The following is an 18,039-nucleotide window of genomic DNA, read 5'->3' on the forward strand; positions in this document are numbered from 1 at the left end:
TTTCTAGAAATCCTGAACTCAGCATGTATATAGCCCTATTTATTACTCATGATCCTATGCTACAACTCTGGTAAGATTCACAGTTATCTTCTGTACTGAGGTTTCCTGTCTTTTTAAAAATTTTGTGGGACACCTCTATTACTACCACTATACTAATACTATTACTAATATTACCAATTGGCATGGCCACTTATAGAATGCTGGGCACTGTGCTAGGTGTTTTACAAACATAATATTTACTCATTATAACAAACCTAAAACATAAGTAATTACAATTATTCCCATTTTCCAGATGGAGAAATTGAAGGTCAGCAAGGTTAGGTGACTTCCCAAAAGCTACGGGTAAATCAGATTCTACCAAAGCTATTATTCTTTCCATTATACATGCCTTTTGTCCCTTTTCTTCATTTATATTTCAAGGACATTATTTTGTTGGAAGGCAAAGCCTGTATGTTCTGCTTCAACTTTTTCAAACTTGCTTTATATTACTATCAAGAAGTTTAATTCTACAAATATAAAACCATAGGTATACATAGGATGGACAATCTCAAAAATATAGTATAAAATGTATTTGCTTAAAAATTTCTTTTAAAGTATTACTTTGCAATTTACATCTATAAAAATCTAAAACAATCTATCCTGATTCTACCTATAGTACCAGTACTTTAAATTGTGGTTATAAACAATACAGAGCAACCCAAAGTAGTATGTAGGTTCGAAAAATGTATAGTGTACAAATTATAAGATAGAGTTTTGCTGTTCTCAGACTTATCAGTAGGGTAATATTTATTCACATTCAAAGGAACATCAACCACAGATCAGCTAATAGATGGTAGATAAATGGATAATTTTGATAGATAGTAATAATGATGATAGATATGTAGATAGATAGGGATTAGAAATAGAAACAGAGATATTTGTATGTATTGACATCACTTCCTATTAGGATGCTAAAGACTAATTGAACAGATTTTCTGCTATATATTCAATGCTGCTTCTAAAATGTCAAGGTAAATTGTGGCTCAGTTTTGTTCTGGCTTTCTTGAGAAATCAGCCAATTATTCTCTCTACCAAACTACTAGAAATAACATACCATTTTAATCTCAGTCTTAAAACATGATTCTTGCTGTATTCTCCTCACAATGTGGATGACATTTTAATAATGATGATGATTATGATTTGGAAAGATCATAAAAATGCTGATGATAAAAGAATCAACAATAAATTTTTAATTATTATTTAGCACGTAAAATGGTCCAGGCTTTATATATACCACATCCTTTAAACTTTAGAGCACTCTTTTAAGAAGATATTATGCTCTTTCAGCTCTTCTTAGAGACACTGAGCAGATTCACTAAAAGCTTAAACTCTGAAATTAACTGGGTAGACTTGAATACTGACACTACAACGAAGTAACTGAATCACCTTGGAAAACTTACTTAACCTCTCTCTACTTCTACTTCCTTGCCTGTAAAAACTAGAAAATGTCCCTACCTTGGAGGTTCTCTTGCGAGAAGTATAAATCCTTAAAAACCTTTGTTATGATTATGCCTGTTTTTTTGGGAAATCATTTACAAATGACAAAATTCATTCCTTTCCATGATACTTGACATGGCTAACATCAGTGAGAAAAGTAAAACACTGTCATACCTGTGTATCCAGATTTGCAAACACAGTTGAAGCTTCCTGGAAAATTCTGGCAGACGGCACCGTTCTTGCAAGGAGTAGGCAGGCACTCGTTGATGTCTCTCTCACAGGCTCTACCCGTGAAGCCATCTGGGCAGCTGCATGAAAATCCTCCCACTAAATTGTGACAGGTCCCCCCATTGTGGCAAGGGGATGGGAGGCATTCATCTATATCTATTTCACACCAGCCACCGGCATATCCTGGCAGACACCTGCATAAGAAAGGCTGCAGAGGTTCGTTTGCTACCATGATGACTGGAAGACTCTCACGGCTCTTTAACACGGAGCTCACAGCCAGTCTTCTTACACAGCTCCCTCCATTCTGGCATGGGCCATGAATGCACGAGTCATGGTCCACAGATTCCACCTTTACTCCACTCTGCCGGAGCAGGATCTCTTTGATGCTTTCAAAGAAGGTGGCCACACCACTGGGATTCACATACTGGTTATTATTTCGCTTCACAGCTGCCAAAAGAAATGTTCTGTTGTTTTCTTCATATGCACCGTACAGTTGCACGGCAGTCCCTAGGCCCGTCAGCTGAGAACTGGCTATGCGTAAAAAGTGAAGGTAGTGGTTAGTCAAGAAGTCCTTGACTGTTGGTACGCCGAGACGGAGTAAGATGCTGTTGTCCACTGTAGCATTGGAAAATCCAGCAAAGAAAACTCGGATATTGCTCGTGACTGTGCTGTGAACTCCATCATTGCTAAGGACGGTCAGATCAAACGTACCATCTGTGGACCTCGGCTGGGAATTCAGATCACAAGTACCCCCTGGAATACTGAAGAGGCTTGTAACTCCCGAAGTGAGCGAGCAGTGGAAGCTGTCTAATACGTCTGGATCCTGTGGCTTCACAGAGCCTAGAATCCCACCGGGAAACAAGTTGCCATAATAATTTACAAAAATCTCCACCGTCCGAGACTGTGAAGGATTGTCATTTTGGTCTATAACTGTGATATGCACGGTTCCTGTGGAAGACATTTGAGGAACACCAGAATCCCTAGTAACCACAGACAGGTAGAAGTCTGCAATCTGCTCTCTGTCGATCTCTCTAGTTGTGCTCAGAACTCCAGCAGTGTTCAGACTAAAATAATTGGTGGCAGGCCCCGTGCTCAGCAAGTAATAGGTAAAGGGACCTTGATTTGGAGGGAGGTCGGGATCAGTGGACTGAAGGGTCATCACCAGAGTTCCTGGGCGTTTGTTTTCCATAACTTCTCCTTCACTAATGGTCAACATAGGCCCATTATCATTTATATCTTCCAGGGTGACCAATAAAGTGGCACTTCCTGTCGCTGAGGGGGTCCCTGAATCAACAGCCAAAACTGAGAGGTTATAGATGGGTAGAGTTTCTCGATCTAATTCTGCTGTAACGGTGATCTGTCCTGTTTGTGGATTAATAGAAAAGGCACCATTTTCATTCCCTGATCCAATGAAGTAAGAAAACCTGCTCCAGCTGGGGATAGAGTCTGAGTCAAAGGCACTGACAAAGGTCACATGAGTTCCTATTGGGACCCCTTCGCTGATCTGAACGCTATAGATGTTTAGACTAAAAATGGGTGGGTCATTGGCATCAAGCACAGTGACATTTACAGTGACCTCATCTATATCTGCACCCCTAATGCTGCCGAAATTCTTGGCCAATACCTTCAGAGACACCCTTTCTTCTTTTTCTCTATCAAGAATTCCAGAGACATAAATTTGTCCTGTTTTCTTGTTGATCTGGAAACCCTTCTTTCGACTATTACCAAAAATCAAATAGTGTACCTCCCCATCAATGCCCAAATCACGGTCACTGGCAAACACTTCTCCAACAATAGTACCTTTAGGAGCTGCTTCTGAGATTTCAAAATAGTAAAGTTTGGAAACAAAACGAGGCACATATTCATTTGTCCCTTTCAATTGTATATTAACAGTGGCGAAGCTACACCTTTCTTCATCAGGGACATTGAAGGCTTTCACGGTAAGATGGTAGCTCTGCTTGGTTTCAAAATCCAAGAATCCTTGAGTGGTTATGACTCCTGTGTTAGGGTCAATGACAAAGAGGTCACTGTCCGATGACTGTACAGTATATGCAATCACAGCATTTGTCCCAGAGTCAGCATCTGTTGCATTTAGGTGGATAACTGTTGTTCCACTTGGGGCATTTTCCAAAACAGTAGGGAAATATTCATCAGTGGGGAATACCGGAGAATTGTCATTCACATCAATCACATTTACAGTCACACTGCAGTAACCGGTTCTTGCAACCCATCCTCCATCTATAGCACTAATCGTCATTTCATGTTTCTGGCATAGCTCATAATCAAGAGCTTTGGCTAGTGTTAATACACCTGTGGAGGAATTGATTGCAAAGATGCCTTCTTCATTTCCTGAAGAGATGCTGTACCTAATCAGGCCATTCATAGCTGTGTCTCTATCTCTGGCAGAAACAGTTCTGACAATGGCACCGATACTATGGCTTTCAGGGATAGTTGCACTCATGTGGCTTTGAGAGAATTCAGGTGTGTGGTAGTTTTCCTCAGTGACAGTTATCTGAACAGTTGCTTCGGAAGAAAGTGGGGGGTTTCCTTTATCGATTGCTGTGACTGTGATCAAAAAGTTTTGATTTAAGTCAGAAATCAGGGAAGATGCCACTGAAATCCACCCTGTATCATTGTCCAACTTAAATTTTCCTAAATGATTTTCATTAGAAATGAAATACTCCACTTCAGAATTCAGTCCAAAATCTTTGTCATCTACTGCAGTAACTTTGATTAACTTTGTACCAACTTTAACATTTTTGGTGACCGGAGTGAAATATTTAATTTTAAGAAACTGAGGGGCATTGTCATTACTGTCCACTATGTTGATGGTAACTGTTGTCTCACTAAGTAAGGAAGGATTACCTCGATCTGAAGATGTCACTATAAAACTATGCCTGTTGATGTTCACATTACTGAAGCCACTGACATTTTGGTATTTTAAGATCTGTTTATTGAAAATCTCTCCAGTGGTGGCATTAATCCGGAAATACTCTGACTGAGATTTTATAAAATAAAACACTTGTCCATTTGATCCCTCATCGGGATCTCTTGCAGATACCTGAGTCACTTTGGAGCCAATCTCAGTAAGTTCAGGGCAATCTAAATAATAGGAAGGTCTGCTAAATCTCGGAGCATTGTCATTCACATCTGTCACAAATATTGTGACATCTGTACTTACAGTCCAACCAGAATCATGTGCAGAAACTCGGATTCTGTAACGTTCCGTATCTTCCCTATTTAAAGGTCTGCTAATGACAATATCCCCTGTGCTAGGATTAATTGTAAATGGGAGACTTGTGTCCATTATGGAATATCTGCTAATTGCATTAATACCAATGTCTTCATCAGAAGTTGTGACACGTGTAACTGTGTATCCTAAGGGAGAATTCTCAGGAACATGAGCACTAAATATCTGAGAAAACCTAGGGGCATTATCATTTTCATCTAAAATGTTAATGATGACTTTTACTGAGGTACTTTGAGAAGGGGAACCTTTGTCTGAAGATTTTATGGTGAGCACATAATGAGATACTTTTTCCCTGTCTAAAGGTCGAATGCTTCTAATTTCACCAGTAGCATGATTGATACTAAAACTATTTTCTTTGTTGCCATTAACAATTTCATAATCTAATTGTCCGTTGGGTCCACTGTCCTTGTCTGTTGCCGAAACAGTAAGTATTTTTCGAGGAGAGAGGTTTTCCAATATTTCAGATACAAATGGATCTTCCTTAAAAATGGGGGGATTATCATTGACATCTAATACTGTTATATCAAGTTTTTCATAAGAGGAGAAAGGAGGAAAACCTCCGTCTCTGGCCTCTATCCACACAACGTATTTTTGTATCTTTTCAAAGTCCAGAGGTTGACTAATAGACACCTGCCCTGTTAATTGATCAATTTGGAAAGTGTTGCCAAGATTCCCACTTGCAATGTAATAGGACAAAGGTTCTCCTCTCAAGGAGGATCCTGTAATGGTAGTGACAAGAGAGCCTACTGGCTGGTTTTCAGGAAACATGAATGTTTGTTCTTTGGCTCTGACTTTAGGGAAATCTGCCTTGTTCACAAATCTAACAGTCACTGTTGTAGAATCTGTCTTTGGAAATGAGCCACCATCCTTTACATGTACAGAAAATGTCACTTCTGAAGCTCCATTTAGTGGTCCAGCTGCCATAATAGCTCCCCTCAGTGGGTCAATGTGAAATTTTTCCGAGTGTCTACCCGAAAGAGAATAATGCAGTTCAGAATTTGGTCCAATGTCAGCATCTGTGACTGTAACCGCAAAGACAAAGGAACCTATAAAAGAGGGAGTGTGCAATTATAATCAAGTGGAATACCAAATAAAATGTTTGGTAGTAGGGTAATGCATATAAAACACTACATTGCTGTCTGATATGACTTTATTAATATTTTCTTATGATTAGTAGGGAGAACAGTATTTCCTATATTTTCTTTGAGGATCTCAAGTGAAATCTACTTAGTGATAGTTTTCAGAGCCTGACCTTCCCCTTTCTAAGTAAAACCCAGACAATTTGTTGGATTTAATATATTTTCATATGCCTTTGAGAGAAGCACAGAAAACAGAACTGGCTAATAATTCAGAATCATAGTTTCTAGTAGAAAAATCTACGCATAACACAGCATTCCAACAAATAACGTGAGCTCTGTAAGAAGCTATGCTTCTACTCAATGTAAAGAGACTATACTGTATTATGTTTTGAAATACTTTTGAATCATTGTATATGTAATAACTGCACAAAAATCATGTTTCTTACTGCTGATTCCTTATATCCACTGTTTATTCACTTACATCCACTGCAAAATCCCTTTATCTGTGAGCTATTATCACATGCAAATGAAGTATATACATATATATACATAAACCAATTAAAATAATTATAAAATAGTAAGAAATAAGAACTGAAGAATGGACTCAGTTTGGATTCCAAGAGTTAGTGCTTGGAATGAATGCCAATGGAACAGATTGTAGTAAATGTATGCAGAAAAGCTGCCATAAGAACATGTTTTCAATATACTCATTCAGAAACCATTCCCAAACTTGTACTTCTACCCCTACAGAAGTCTTTGTAACAAAGTAAAAAGTCTTTTATTTTTAAAAAGTCCAGTGATTCCAATTAATTATAATAAGTGCAATGAGGAAAAGATGCTTAAGCATACCTCATTTTGCATAGGAGATGCTATGTCGCACCACCACACATTAGATGTTATTAGACTCACGCCTGCCAACATCATTTCAGCTAAAGATCTTCATCAGGTATTTATGACTTTGATATTGACATTTCCTTTTGATTGAAAGTTGGCACATACATTTATGGATTTGATACTTCAAAATGGTATCAATTAGGCATTCTCAGGTTAATAGAAGATAAAATATCACTGAGAGGAGTAATACTGGATTCATTTATTTTATTTTATCTTTTTTTTCTTGAATTAATAATATTTTCATGCAAGGAAGATTGATGTGCTATATTTGTGTATTTACCTATTCAAAAATGCATTTTAAAAATTACAAATTAATGAAGATTTGTGCAGTTCTTAATAGAGTATGCCATTCTTTCAAAAAAAGAAAATGATATCAAACTAAATTTTTTAAAAGATACATAAATAAAAATGCATATTGTCAACTTGAAAATGGTTCATAAAGGGCTCTATAAACTAAAAAAAGTATCCACAAAAACTGAAATAGAAATAAATATTAATAAGAATATTCATTAACATTTTTGAAAATTTATCTATGGAAAATTGAAGTAAAATATTCATTTTCCACTAAAAAATATATTTAAATGCATATTGCCACTCAGATAATGTTTTTGGCACTGGTGTATGGCATGAAAAATAAAGAAAATGTCCCTATTCTTAGGGAAATTACACACAAATTATACCTCTGGGAACAACCATCCTTGACTATCAAGTGATATCCATTTCAATTATTTACAATATGCAAGTAATATTATGAAACAGCAATAGGAAATATGTGGCAATTATAAAATCCTGTACATAATTGGTCTGGGAAGAAAGAATTCATTTAAAAGGTTCAAAGTTCTGTCAATTTGATTAGGAAAAACAATCTGAATTTTAGAGAATTTGCAAAATTAGGCTAAATCAGAAATACATATGTAAAACTAACAAATATATTTATAGAAAATGTCTGAGATCCAGTTTGCTTATATCCATGCAGCCTCATAGTTAGGCTGATTACCTGGAAGAGTAGGAGATGGGATGTGCGTGACATACGGGTGATGCTGAAATCGTGGAGGATTGTCATTGACATCAGTCACAGTGACGAGCACACTGGTGGAACTAGAAAGAGGCTCCGGGGAGCCTGCATCGCTGGAGACCACTACTAAAGTATAGTTATCTTTTGTTTCTCTGTCTAACAATGCACTGGTGATGATTTGTCCAGTGGATGGGTTGATGGTGAACTGAGAGTTTCCGCCAATGATCCTATAACTAAAGCAGACAGCAGACATAGGCATATTTTTTATAGTTTTAATATAATAACATCTATTTACCATAATCTAAAAACTGAGGTAGAAATGTAAGAAAATATTACAAGTAAGATCACACAACAGTGAAAGCACAAACGTGGCTAGAAGATAAATATTTTAAATTTTATGTGAACACCACATTGTCAATCTTTACTGTGAGATGTCCAATGATGTTAAACAGGTCTTCACAAGGTTTTTAGGACTGTCGAGTCATGCGAGGCCCCCAAATAAACCCAGAAGACTGTTGTGTTTGAAATAAATTAGCCTGAAAGCATAAATCAAGGCCTTGCTCCAACATTGTGGTTAGTGGCCAGGATTATAAATGAATATCTGTTAAATGAACTTCAAAATTATTTTTCCGCTGTGTACCATAATAAACCAGAGACAATCAGCTGAAGATTTTATTCTTTCAAGACAAAACCCTGTATTTGACTTACATTGGCTCTCAGAACAACTGAAGAACTGATTATTTATACAGAGACCATCCTAGTTACTAATTCTCTCATTTGTCATTCCTCATATGGCTTTGTTGCTTTCTTGTCAGGAGAGGTATGACATCTTCATGGCTATTTTGATGCTAGCCAGATTGGTTAACGGGCAGGAGTTTCCACTGAGAATAGCTCCTCTCTTCTTTCCGAAGGGTAAAGCTGTCTGTGTATACTCCTGATTTTATGTCTGAGTTGGGGTCCCAGAGAGATCAGCCAAGAAAGAAGGAGCTATGCTTGGAGGTTCAGAAATTGGCTGTGGTCCATAATTTCTAAAGTTGGATAGTAGCAAGAAATAGATATCCTTAAAGGGTTTCTTCTTTATACCAGCAATGAAATACCTTTGTTAGAGTTAACCTCATGTTTCTATAGTTTGGTTCCTGTCCATATAAACATAGCAACAGCATGTATCTAATAGAAATGGCAGGGGAAAAAGAAATAATCCCCTACATCGCAGCCAGTAGCATATACACTCTTCCCATTGTGCTCACAGCTTAAAACAAATATTTCAACATCTTTATGCTACGTTAGTGAAATAATAAACTAATGGGGACTTTATATTTAAAAGGAATAGAGGTCTCATAAAATGATAGCAAAATAGAAAAAGAATACAGAAGGGGTTTGGTTGAGACATAGTTTCAGTATTGATAAGTTATTGGTGTTGCTCAGATTTTTAACACTTTTTGGCATACTCACTTGCCAAAGTCAGGAGTGAAAGAGAATAGCACTGACTATATTTCTTGGACTAGAAGAGACTCTTTATAAAGTATAATTATTGCTCTCATACAGTAGATAATCTCCATACAGTAGATAATATCCTTTATCAAAATAAAAGTACCAGAGTTTTATAAATGAAGCCTTAAAAATTAGAAATTCAGGGCTCACAAAATAATCAAATTACCTTACCTTTTCAAGAAAGTCTGCAGGAAAGTGGATATCAGGATTGTGTGATATTATTTGGGGAATTGTTGCTATCAGTGGATAGCAAGTGGATTAGGCCATGAGGCTTCCACCATCATAAATGCATTAATGCCTTTATCTCAGGAATGGGTTAGTTATCACCAGAGTGGGATCCTGATAAAAGGATGAGTTTAGCCTGATTACTTCCTCCCTCTATCTCATGGGCTCACCTGCTATGTGATGCCTTCACCCTTTCAGCATGAAATAACATAGCACTGAGGCCTCACCAAATGCCGGCCCTAGATATCCCAGCCTCCAGAACTAGTAACCAAATAAACGTCTATTCTTTATAAATTGCCCACTCTGTGATATTCTGTTATAGCAACAGAAAATGAACTGAGAACCTTATGGTATACATTCTTATTTTTTAAATTTTATGCTATTGTACATGCTATGAACTATGATTGTCTGCTTAAAAGTAGGCAATATATTTTTTTATTTTTTAAATGAAAAAACAAATTCTCATATATATATGTGATTAATTTTTTCTAGACTTCACTGGATTCTAAAGCATAGAAAAAGTGTGTTTTAAATATGAGCTATTCTGTAACACTGGTTACATGCAAACTTATAATTTTAAGTTTAAAAAACAGAGAGATAGAAGAAGCACAAGGGGCTTTGTCAGAAGGCTGGCAGCTAAGGTACTGTGCCCACATCTCTCTGACTTGAGGCTTGGTTCTGTTCTAATCCCTTGCGGGGACCTCTTTTGTTTCTGTGACCGACATTAATTTGAAATGTTATGAACTTCATTAGATTGCGTCTTGTGCTATTTTCTTAACATTTAAACATCTATGCTGTTCTTTAAAGATTTCTGGCAACTTATTGACTTAGTATGTACCAAGCACACAACTGGGCAATTTATATATGCTTTCATTTAAACTTCAAACCAACCTTAACAGTTTGATTTTAGTTTTGGATTTTTCTATATGAGGAATCTGAATCTAAGGGAGACTAAAATAGTTGCATAAAGAAACAAACTATAAACAGTAGATCCAGAGTTTGAACTTCTGTCCTTACGATTTCAACATACACTTTTTCCATTAAGCCACAGCATAAAGACGGCAAAATTCAACTGATGGAATGTAGTGAAGACAAGAAATGCTGTCCCTGATTGCTCAGGCCAAAGTGGTTTCTTGCTTATGGTGTGTCAGGTAGAATTAGTTTACATTGATTTAGTTCAATGCAAATGAACAAATGTGTTAATTTTTTTCTGATTTGAGAATCAGAAATTACTATTTCAAATTGTCTGTATAAACTGAGACAATGAATGAAGACGCAATGGCAAGAATACGAATCAGCTTGAACTGAGATCATTGTCATCTGAACTCTGAATCAATCATTGTATTTGTATAGTTAAAATATGCCCCGGTTGATTTTTTTTTTAACCTTCTCTGCCTCTGCCTGAGATCTGCTAGTGTCATAAGGGCACATTTGTGTTCTAATAACACTTCATTTACAAAAGTAGGCACTGGGCAGAATTTGGCCTGCAGGTGGCAGTCTGTTGAGCCCTGGTCTAGGATACAGAATGAATTAAAGTTATAGGGCTTGGGAAAGTGCAGATCCTTTTCCCAGGAGCAGAAAACGATCCGATCCAGTAAGGCTGAAATTGTGACTATATGTTGGGGATTTGTGCAGAATAAACTTGGGAAGGTTCTGGAGCCATTTATGGAGTGACTGGAATATGGAGACTGGGCGGCAGGCCATAGGCAAACTGGAAGTTGAAAGATTTTTGAGGAAGAGAGTATCACTGTTAGAGCAGAGCCAGTGAATGTTCAAGCTGATTCATATTATAGCCATTGCTTCTTCATTCATTGCCTCTGGCTTTGCTTTATACAAATTATTTCCTACAACACTGGGGAGGAATCACCATAAAATATAAACTAGTCATGTTATTGCCTTGCTTAAAACACTTCCATTGTTTCTTTCCTTAGATGAAGAAAGAAATGTTGAATTTTTTTATGCACTACACAAGGTCCACTGTTAACAGGCACAAGCCTACTGTAAGGCTTTGTTTCTCTAAGGCCATGCTTCTGCATAGCTTTTTGCCTTTGTACCTGTTTATTGTCATTATTATCTTTTGTCCCTTCATTTGCAGATAAATGACTTCTTTGTTCTTCTAAAAATCATTAACTACTTGAAGCTTCTACTTATTTTCTGAGTAGTATTGACTATATTGTTCTTTCTACTCATTCTGTGTTTAAATTATAGTTGTTACAAGGTACTATAATTACAAGATTACAAAATCACATCTTGTATTAAACTGTACTCCTTATGGGACTTAGAGTGCCTAACTCCTCAGAATCCAACAGGGCTTGGAGGCTCCATAATTGTACAGCATGGTGTAGCGCATAGAAACTAGGAATTAGAAACAAGAGTAAGGGAAGTAAGTTAATTTTTACTATAATAGTCTGGGCATGATGCAATTATGGACTGAACTAGGATCTTGGCAGAAGGAATGTATAGGAAAGAATGGGTGTCAGAGACATTAGAAAAAAAGAAACATGAGAATGTGTCCACTGACTGGGTATAGGGGGTAGAGGATGACCTTTACCCACAAACTGTAGATGAAAAAAGCAAGACTACATTATTAAGAGAAAGCAGAAAACCAAATCAGAAACAGTAAAGGTTAGGAGTTTCAGGTGCATTGTGTTTATGATGCCAACAGAACCTCCAGGTAAAATATGTCTATCAGAAAGTTATAAAAATAGGTAGGAAGCTCTGGAATGGAGTCAGAGTTGATAGTACAGATTTTGGGATTTTCTGCATAGAATTCATGTTTTCAGTCATGGAAAAGCATCTCAACTGATCTCTCCCTTTCTCTCTCTCTCTCTCTCTCTCTCTCTCTCTCTCTCTCTCTCTCTCTCTCTCTCTCTCTCTCTTTCTCTGACACACACACACACATACACACATCCATGTGCACATGAACACACACACAAATATAAAAAAAGGAAGGAAAGGACTGAAAAAATAATGTTATGGGGAATGTTCAAATTACTTTGTAGGGAGAGAAAAAGTACAAACAGAAGGCAAATTAGATGTGGTTGGAGATGTGGGGTGACAAATAAGCAATAACATTTACGTTGACATTGAGAAGGCAAAAATTCCAAAAAGAAAAGATGACCTATAGTGTGAACATTGCAAAAGGTAGTAGAGAATAAGGACTCAGAAAAAGTCACTGGCCTTGACAGATCACAGTAGAGTCTTCTGATGGAGCCTTTTTTAGTAAAGCAATAGAGGAGAAAATCAGACTGAAAGATTTTCAGGAATTATTGGCCAGAGAAAACTATGAGATAGTGAAGCCACCCTTTTAAGAACACTGTAGTAAAAGTAAAGTGACTGAAAGCAGCACTTCTAGAGAATTTACAATCACTGATTCAATGCATTTATTTAAGTGACAGCCACTATGATATGCCAGACATTAGGTAAGAAAGAATATATTGGGAATAAAATAAATATAAGGATAAAAAGAAAAAGAAAACTAACATTAATTTAGTGACTTTTATGTCCTAAATAGTTGTGCCAAATACATTTATGGATATTAACTGATTTCATATATACTGCTTGACACATCATAGGGGTCAATACATAATTCTCACCAGGTATAAAATATAAATTCTTGTCTCTACTTTTATTGTTTTAGAACTGCAATTGAAAGACATTAAAATGACTTCCCTAGGTCATGGCAGGCAAATAAAAGAACCAGAATTCAATGCCAGATGCTCTGAGCATTTCTGTAGATATACTAACTATATAGATAAGCATTTATGTAGATAAAAAATGATCAAAGGAAGAAAGATAACTTGAAGGCACAAGAGAGAAATGTAGTAAGTGTTGAATTAAAGTCTTGGAAGGAATTGAATGGGATCAGATTAAGAGCACAGGTTAAGGGATTTTCCTTGGAAAGTGGACCCTGTCAATGCAGTTTTATGATTTTCTCTCATGTTATGACATAAAAGAATTAGAAGTGAGGTTTGAATGAAGGTTTGGACCAGTTGGGAGAAAAGAGGATACAAAGCTATAAACACTAAGTTCTGGCATAGGTATGTGGAAAGTAAAGATATTAGACTTAGATAAAGAGTAGGAATTAACATAGGAAGGCTTGCTAGAAGGGAAAATATTAAAGGTGAAATAAAAGGTAGAACTCAAAGTAAGCACACCAGGTGTAGAAATGCATAGTTTGATCAAATACAAATAAAATTATAAATAAATATCTGTTGGCTGGTTGCTGTGTCCAAGATGATGCTAGAACATCGGGGAAAATTAACAAATTATAAACCACACAAAGGTTTGTGCTTCCCAAGAGCCCATCAGTAGTTGAGTAAATAACTTAAATATGTAAAATTTAAATGGGCATATAACAATTAAAACAATGCTCATTTAAAAAGAAGACAGAATGGATTTTCTCCGGGATTTCATGAATAGCAAAGAGTCATTAACATTTACTATAAAAAGGCATTATAATCCATTAAGGTTTCATTAGGCCAGAGTAAATAAGCTTAAGGTTGTCATTACTATTTACTTTATCTATGCAAATATTTTTAACTTAAACTATAATAATTGTTTGCCTTAAATTAATTTACAAGTAAATATAATTTTTTTCACAAGATAAAAACAGCTTCAATTTTTATTTTAACTCACTCTATGATAATCTCTATAGTCATTTAAAGATTTTCACAGATGAGTTTTTTGGATTTCAGTGAATGGGAAAGTATAAGTTAATTCCCTGATATTAAAAAAGAAAAACATGAAAATTCAACCAACCAAACAACCAAAATACATACTACTAAACCAAAACAATCATATCAGACCTACCTGTATAACTCTGTAAAACATTCTGAAAATATGAACAAGAATTTCTAGACCAATTTTACAAGCATAGTTAACAAGCATAGGATGACTTTTTCAATAAATCTTTGGCATACGCTAAAAGAAAACAGCATAACAGCATAGCATTTTATTCTAGCAATAAACAAATGTATCAATGGATGATGGGATCAAATTCATAAACATTTAACTGCACAGTCAAGAATTTAAACATCTCACACAAGAGAACTGTCCTGTTACTGATTGGCAATATTCTATATCTGCCTTAAGTAGGAGAAAATTTCCTCTGCATGACAAATAATTAAATAAGATTATCACACTCTAGTGGGTAGGACTTCTCTTCCAAAATCATTATCAGAAGCTTTCTGAGCACTAACAGGTGATAGATACAGAGCTAAGTGATTTTCATGGATTAGAAAAATATGGGTTGACAGTTATTGAGCATTTTTTGGTTCCAGGCACTATTCTAAGTAGCAGCTCACTTAAATTATTTTATTTATTCTTATAAATTCAGTTTTCTTGTTACTATACCTAGTCCATTGATAAGAGAACTTTGTCCAGAAACGCTAAGTTTTCCATACACATGCAGTTCATAATAGTAGAGTCAGGACTCAATTCCACACAGCTTGATTCCCAAGGCTCTGCTCTTTACATTAAGCTGAAGACTTTGGACTTAATGTCAGGATATGAGTTTCATTATTTTTATGCTTTGGTGTAGAACCAATAAAGGAGAGGATATTTACTGGCCTTTTGAAGCTCATACCCTGGAAGAAGTTCAGTTGTACCTGCCTCTCTCTGGGTGTTTGGTGGAAGCACAATGACCCAGTCTATGACCCTGGATGGAAATTTTGCCAATCCATGGTGGTTTGACTTCATAGGCCTCTGGGAATTGAGCTCTTCTCTTGGAAGTAAGTCTGAAAGAAGTTTGTACGTTGCTTTCCCTCCTTCACAATATATGTAAGTGTCCATTCTCTCTTGGATTTCCCCCTTTATCTACAGCCAGGCCTTCTCAGCTGCTTTGGAGACTTTTTTCTTCTAAAGCTGCTTTTCAGTGTTGGAGAATTCCCAGAGATCAGTTCCAGCTCCTCTTTTCTTCTTTTGCTATACTCTCTCCTAACTTGTTCTCATTGCTTTTAAATGTCCTGTAAACAATGATGACTCCCAATTGTGTTTATCCATCCCTGACCCCAACCCTAAGCTCCATACTCATATCTCCAACTTCCCAGCTGATATCTCTACATGAATGACTAACAGTCATCTTAAACTGCATTCAAATAAAAATGGATTTTTCCCAATTCTGTTTCTCCTCCAATCCAACTCACTTTTGTAGATGATATCATAAGCTGCCCAGGTAGTAGAGCAGAAAACTCAGTAAATGATTCTGATTCCTCTCTTTCATTTACTCTCATTTTCAATCTTAAGTGTATGACCCAAATCTATTCACTCAATTTTCATTTTGCCATATAAGTACAAGGCCACTCCACCTGGAATAACTATATTAATTAGTGCCTAAATTGTTTCATAGATTCTCTCTATAAAACCTTTCTCTAAAGTCCTGCCTCCTCAAATCGAATCCAAATACAGATCAGTTTATCTTGCTTTTCTGTTTAAAACCTTCCAACAATGTGCCACTGAAAAATCAATTTTAAAATTCTAATTTTTTACCATGACTGAGAAAGCCTTATGTGTCCTGCAGGATCTGGCACCTGCCTACCTCTCTGACTCCTTTCTCATTCTGATCCAGACACACTGACTTTCTTAGATAAAACCCCACACTTACTTCTAATCTCACTGCCCAGTCCTAAAGGTCACCTGCTTAGAGAGGCCAATATACTATGGTCTGAATGTACCCTCCAAAATTCATGTATTGAAACTTAATGGCCAATGTGATAGTACTAAGAGGTGAGGACTTTAGAAGAGGATTAAGTCTTGAGGGGAGCACTCTCTTGGACAGGATTAGGTCCTTAAAAAAGGGCTTGAGGGAGTGAGGTCTCCTTCTTTTGCTCTTTTGACATGTGAGGACACAGCCTTCATCACCTCCAAAGGATACAGCTACAATAAGCCAGCTTGGAAACAGACAGCAGCCCTCCCCATACACCCAAGCCCCCGGTGCCTTGATCTTGGACTTCTCAGCTTCTGAATTTGTGAGCAATAAATTTATGCTGTTTATAAATGACTTAGTCTTAGGTATTTTGTTACAGTAGCACAAATGGACTAAGACACCATCTATTAAAAAATCAAAACTAAAATTCTGCCTTATTACTTTTTATTTATTATCTTGTTTTACTTGCAAGGCTGTCATCCCTATATGAAGCAATCTTATTTATTTGTATTTAATTGTTAACCTCAAAACAAATATAAGTTCAAAGGCAGCAGAGATATTCTCTTGTTCACCACTGTTGTTAATATCAGCAACTCAGTAAGTGTTTAAAATGCTTCTGAGTCCTCCTCCCTCACTCAGTCATCTCTGACATTAGGAAGAGACTAATTAAAGTCAGTTTCCCAAGATGATTTTGTTAATAGGAAATTAGTAACAAATGACAAAAGAAATCATTAATCAAATCATCACCATTTCGATACTTAGGCTACCCATGGCCAACGATTCTTCCAAACTCTTCACATTCTATCTTCTGATCCATTATTTTCATAGCCATCTAACCCACCTTAATTTACCTAACACTAGCCTATAGGAGGTGGAGGGCAAAAAAATATTTATGTCTGAGGTTTTCTCTGGAATATTTGGAAATCTTCATTTCCTACAGCTTGGAATAGGCATAGAAGGGGATGACCTGGATCAACCAAACTTTATAACTTGATTGCTTTCACGTCCTTTCAGAGCAAGCCACCATATTGCTGTCCTCCATTTTAAGATTTAAGTAGAGTATAATAAACTTTCTAAACTAAGAAAAAAACAAATATTTTTATTGCAGCCAGTGGTGGGTTAAAAATGTCCATCTTTGACATTTCTACCATCAAGGCATGGTGTCTGTTTCTCTTCCCAGGGAATCTGGGCTGGCCATGGCTGTTTTTACCAATGGAATATTGTGGAAGTGATGCTGTGCCACATCTGAACTTGACCTTTAAGGGCACTGGTAGCTTTCACCTGAGGCTCTTGGAGCCCAGAGCCACCACATAAAAAGTCCAACTCTACTGAAGAATGGCATAAAGAACTGCTGAGGCTATGTGTGAAGAGAGAATGGGCCTCCACGAATCCAACCTTCTAACCATCCCTGCCAAGGCACCAAGCATGTGAAGCCATCTTGGACCCTTCAGACATCTAGTCACCAGGCAAATACTACAAAGTGACATCAGTCAACCACATGAAGCAGAAGAACCACCCACTGTAGTCCTGCACTACAAAATCATGTGACCTAACAATGTACATAAAATTAATAAGTAAAATAAAATTTTAGTATAATAAGTAAATTATTTATTGCTTTAATCCTCATTTTAGGATAGTTATTTATTCAGCAATAAATAACCAGAATAGCATTATGTGTTAACATTATAAAATTTTCAGTTAAATTAAGCACTATATTCATTTAGTCTAAAACTAT

The 18,039-nt window shown here is 36.5% G+C and overlaps 1 protein-coding gene across 2 annotated transcripts in view; it reads right to left on the bottom strand.

Moving 5' to 3' along the window:
• FAT4 (FAT atypical cadherin 4) overlaps nt 1-18,039 on the bottom strand; it is a 157,490-nt gene that overhangs the window by 31,900 nt on the left and 107,551 nt on the right. For both annotated transcript variants that reach the window (XM_076010637.1, XM_012784166.2), the window contains exons 8-9: nt 7,925-8,175; nt 1,651-6,000 (exon numbers count right to left, since the gene is read on the bottom strand). In XM_076010637.1, coding sequence (XP_075866752.1) covers nt 1,651-6,000; nt 7,925-8,175 — 4,601 coding nt within the window. The remainder of the gene's footprint in view (nt 1-1,650; nt 6,001-7,924; nt 8,176-18,039) is intronic.

Source organism: Microcebus murinus, chromosome 15 (genome assembly GCF_040939455.1).
Source record: "Microcebus murinus isolate Inina chromosome 15, M.murinus_Inina_mat1.0, whole genome shotgun sequence".
NCBI lineage: Eukaryota > Metazoa > Chordata > Mammalia > Primates > Cheirogaleidae > Microcebus > Microcebus murinus.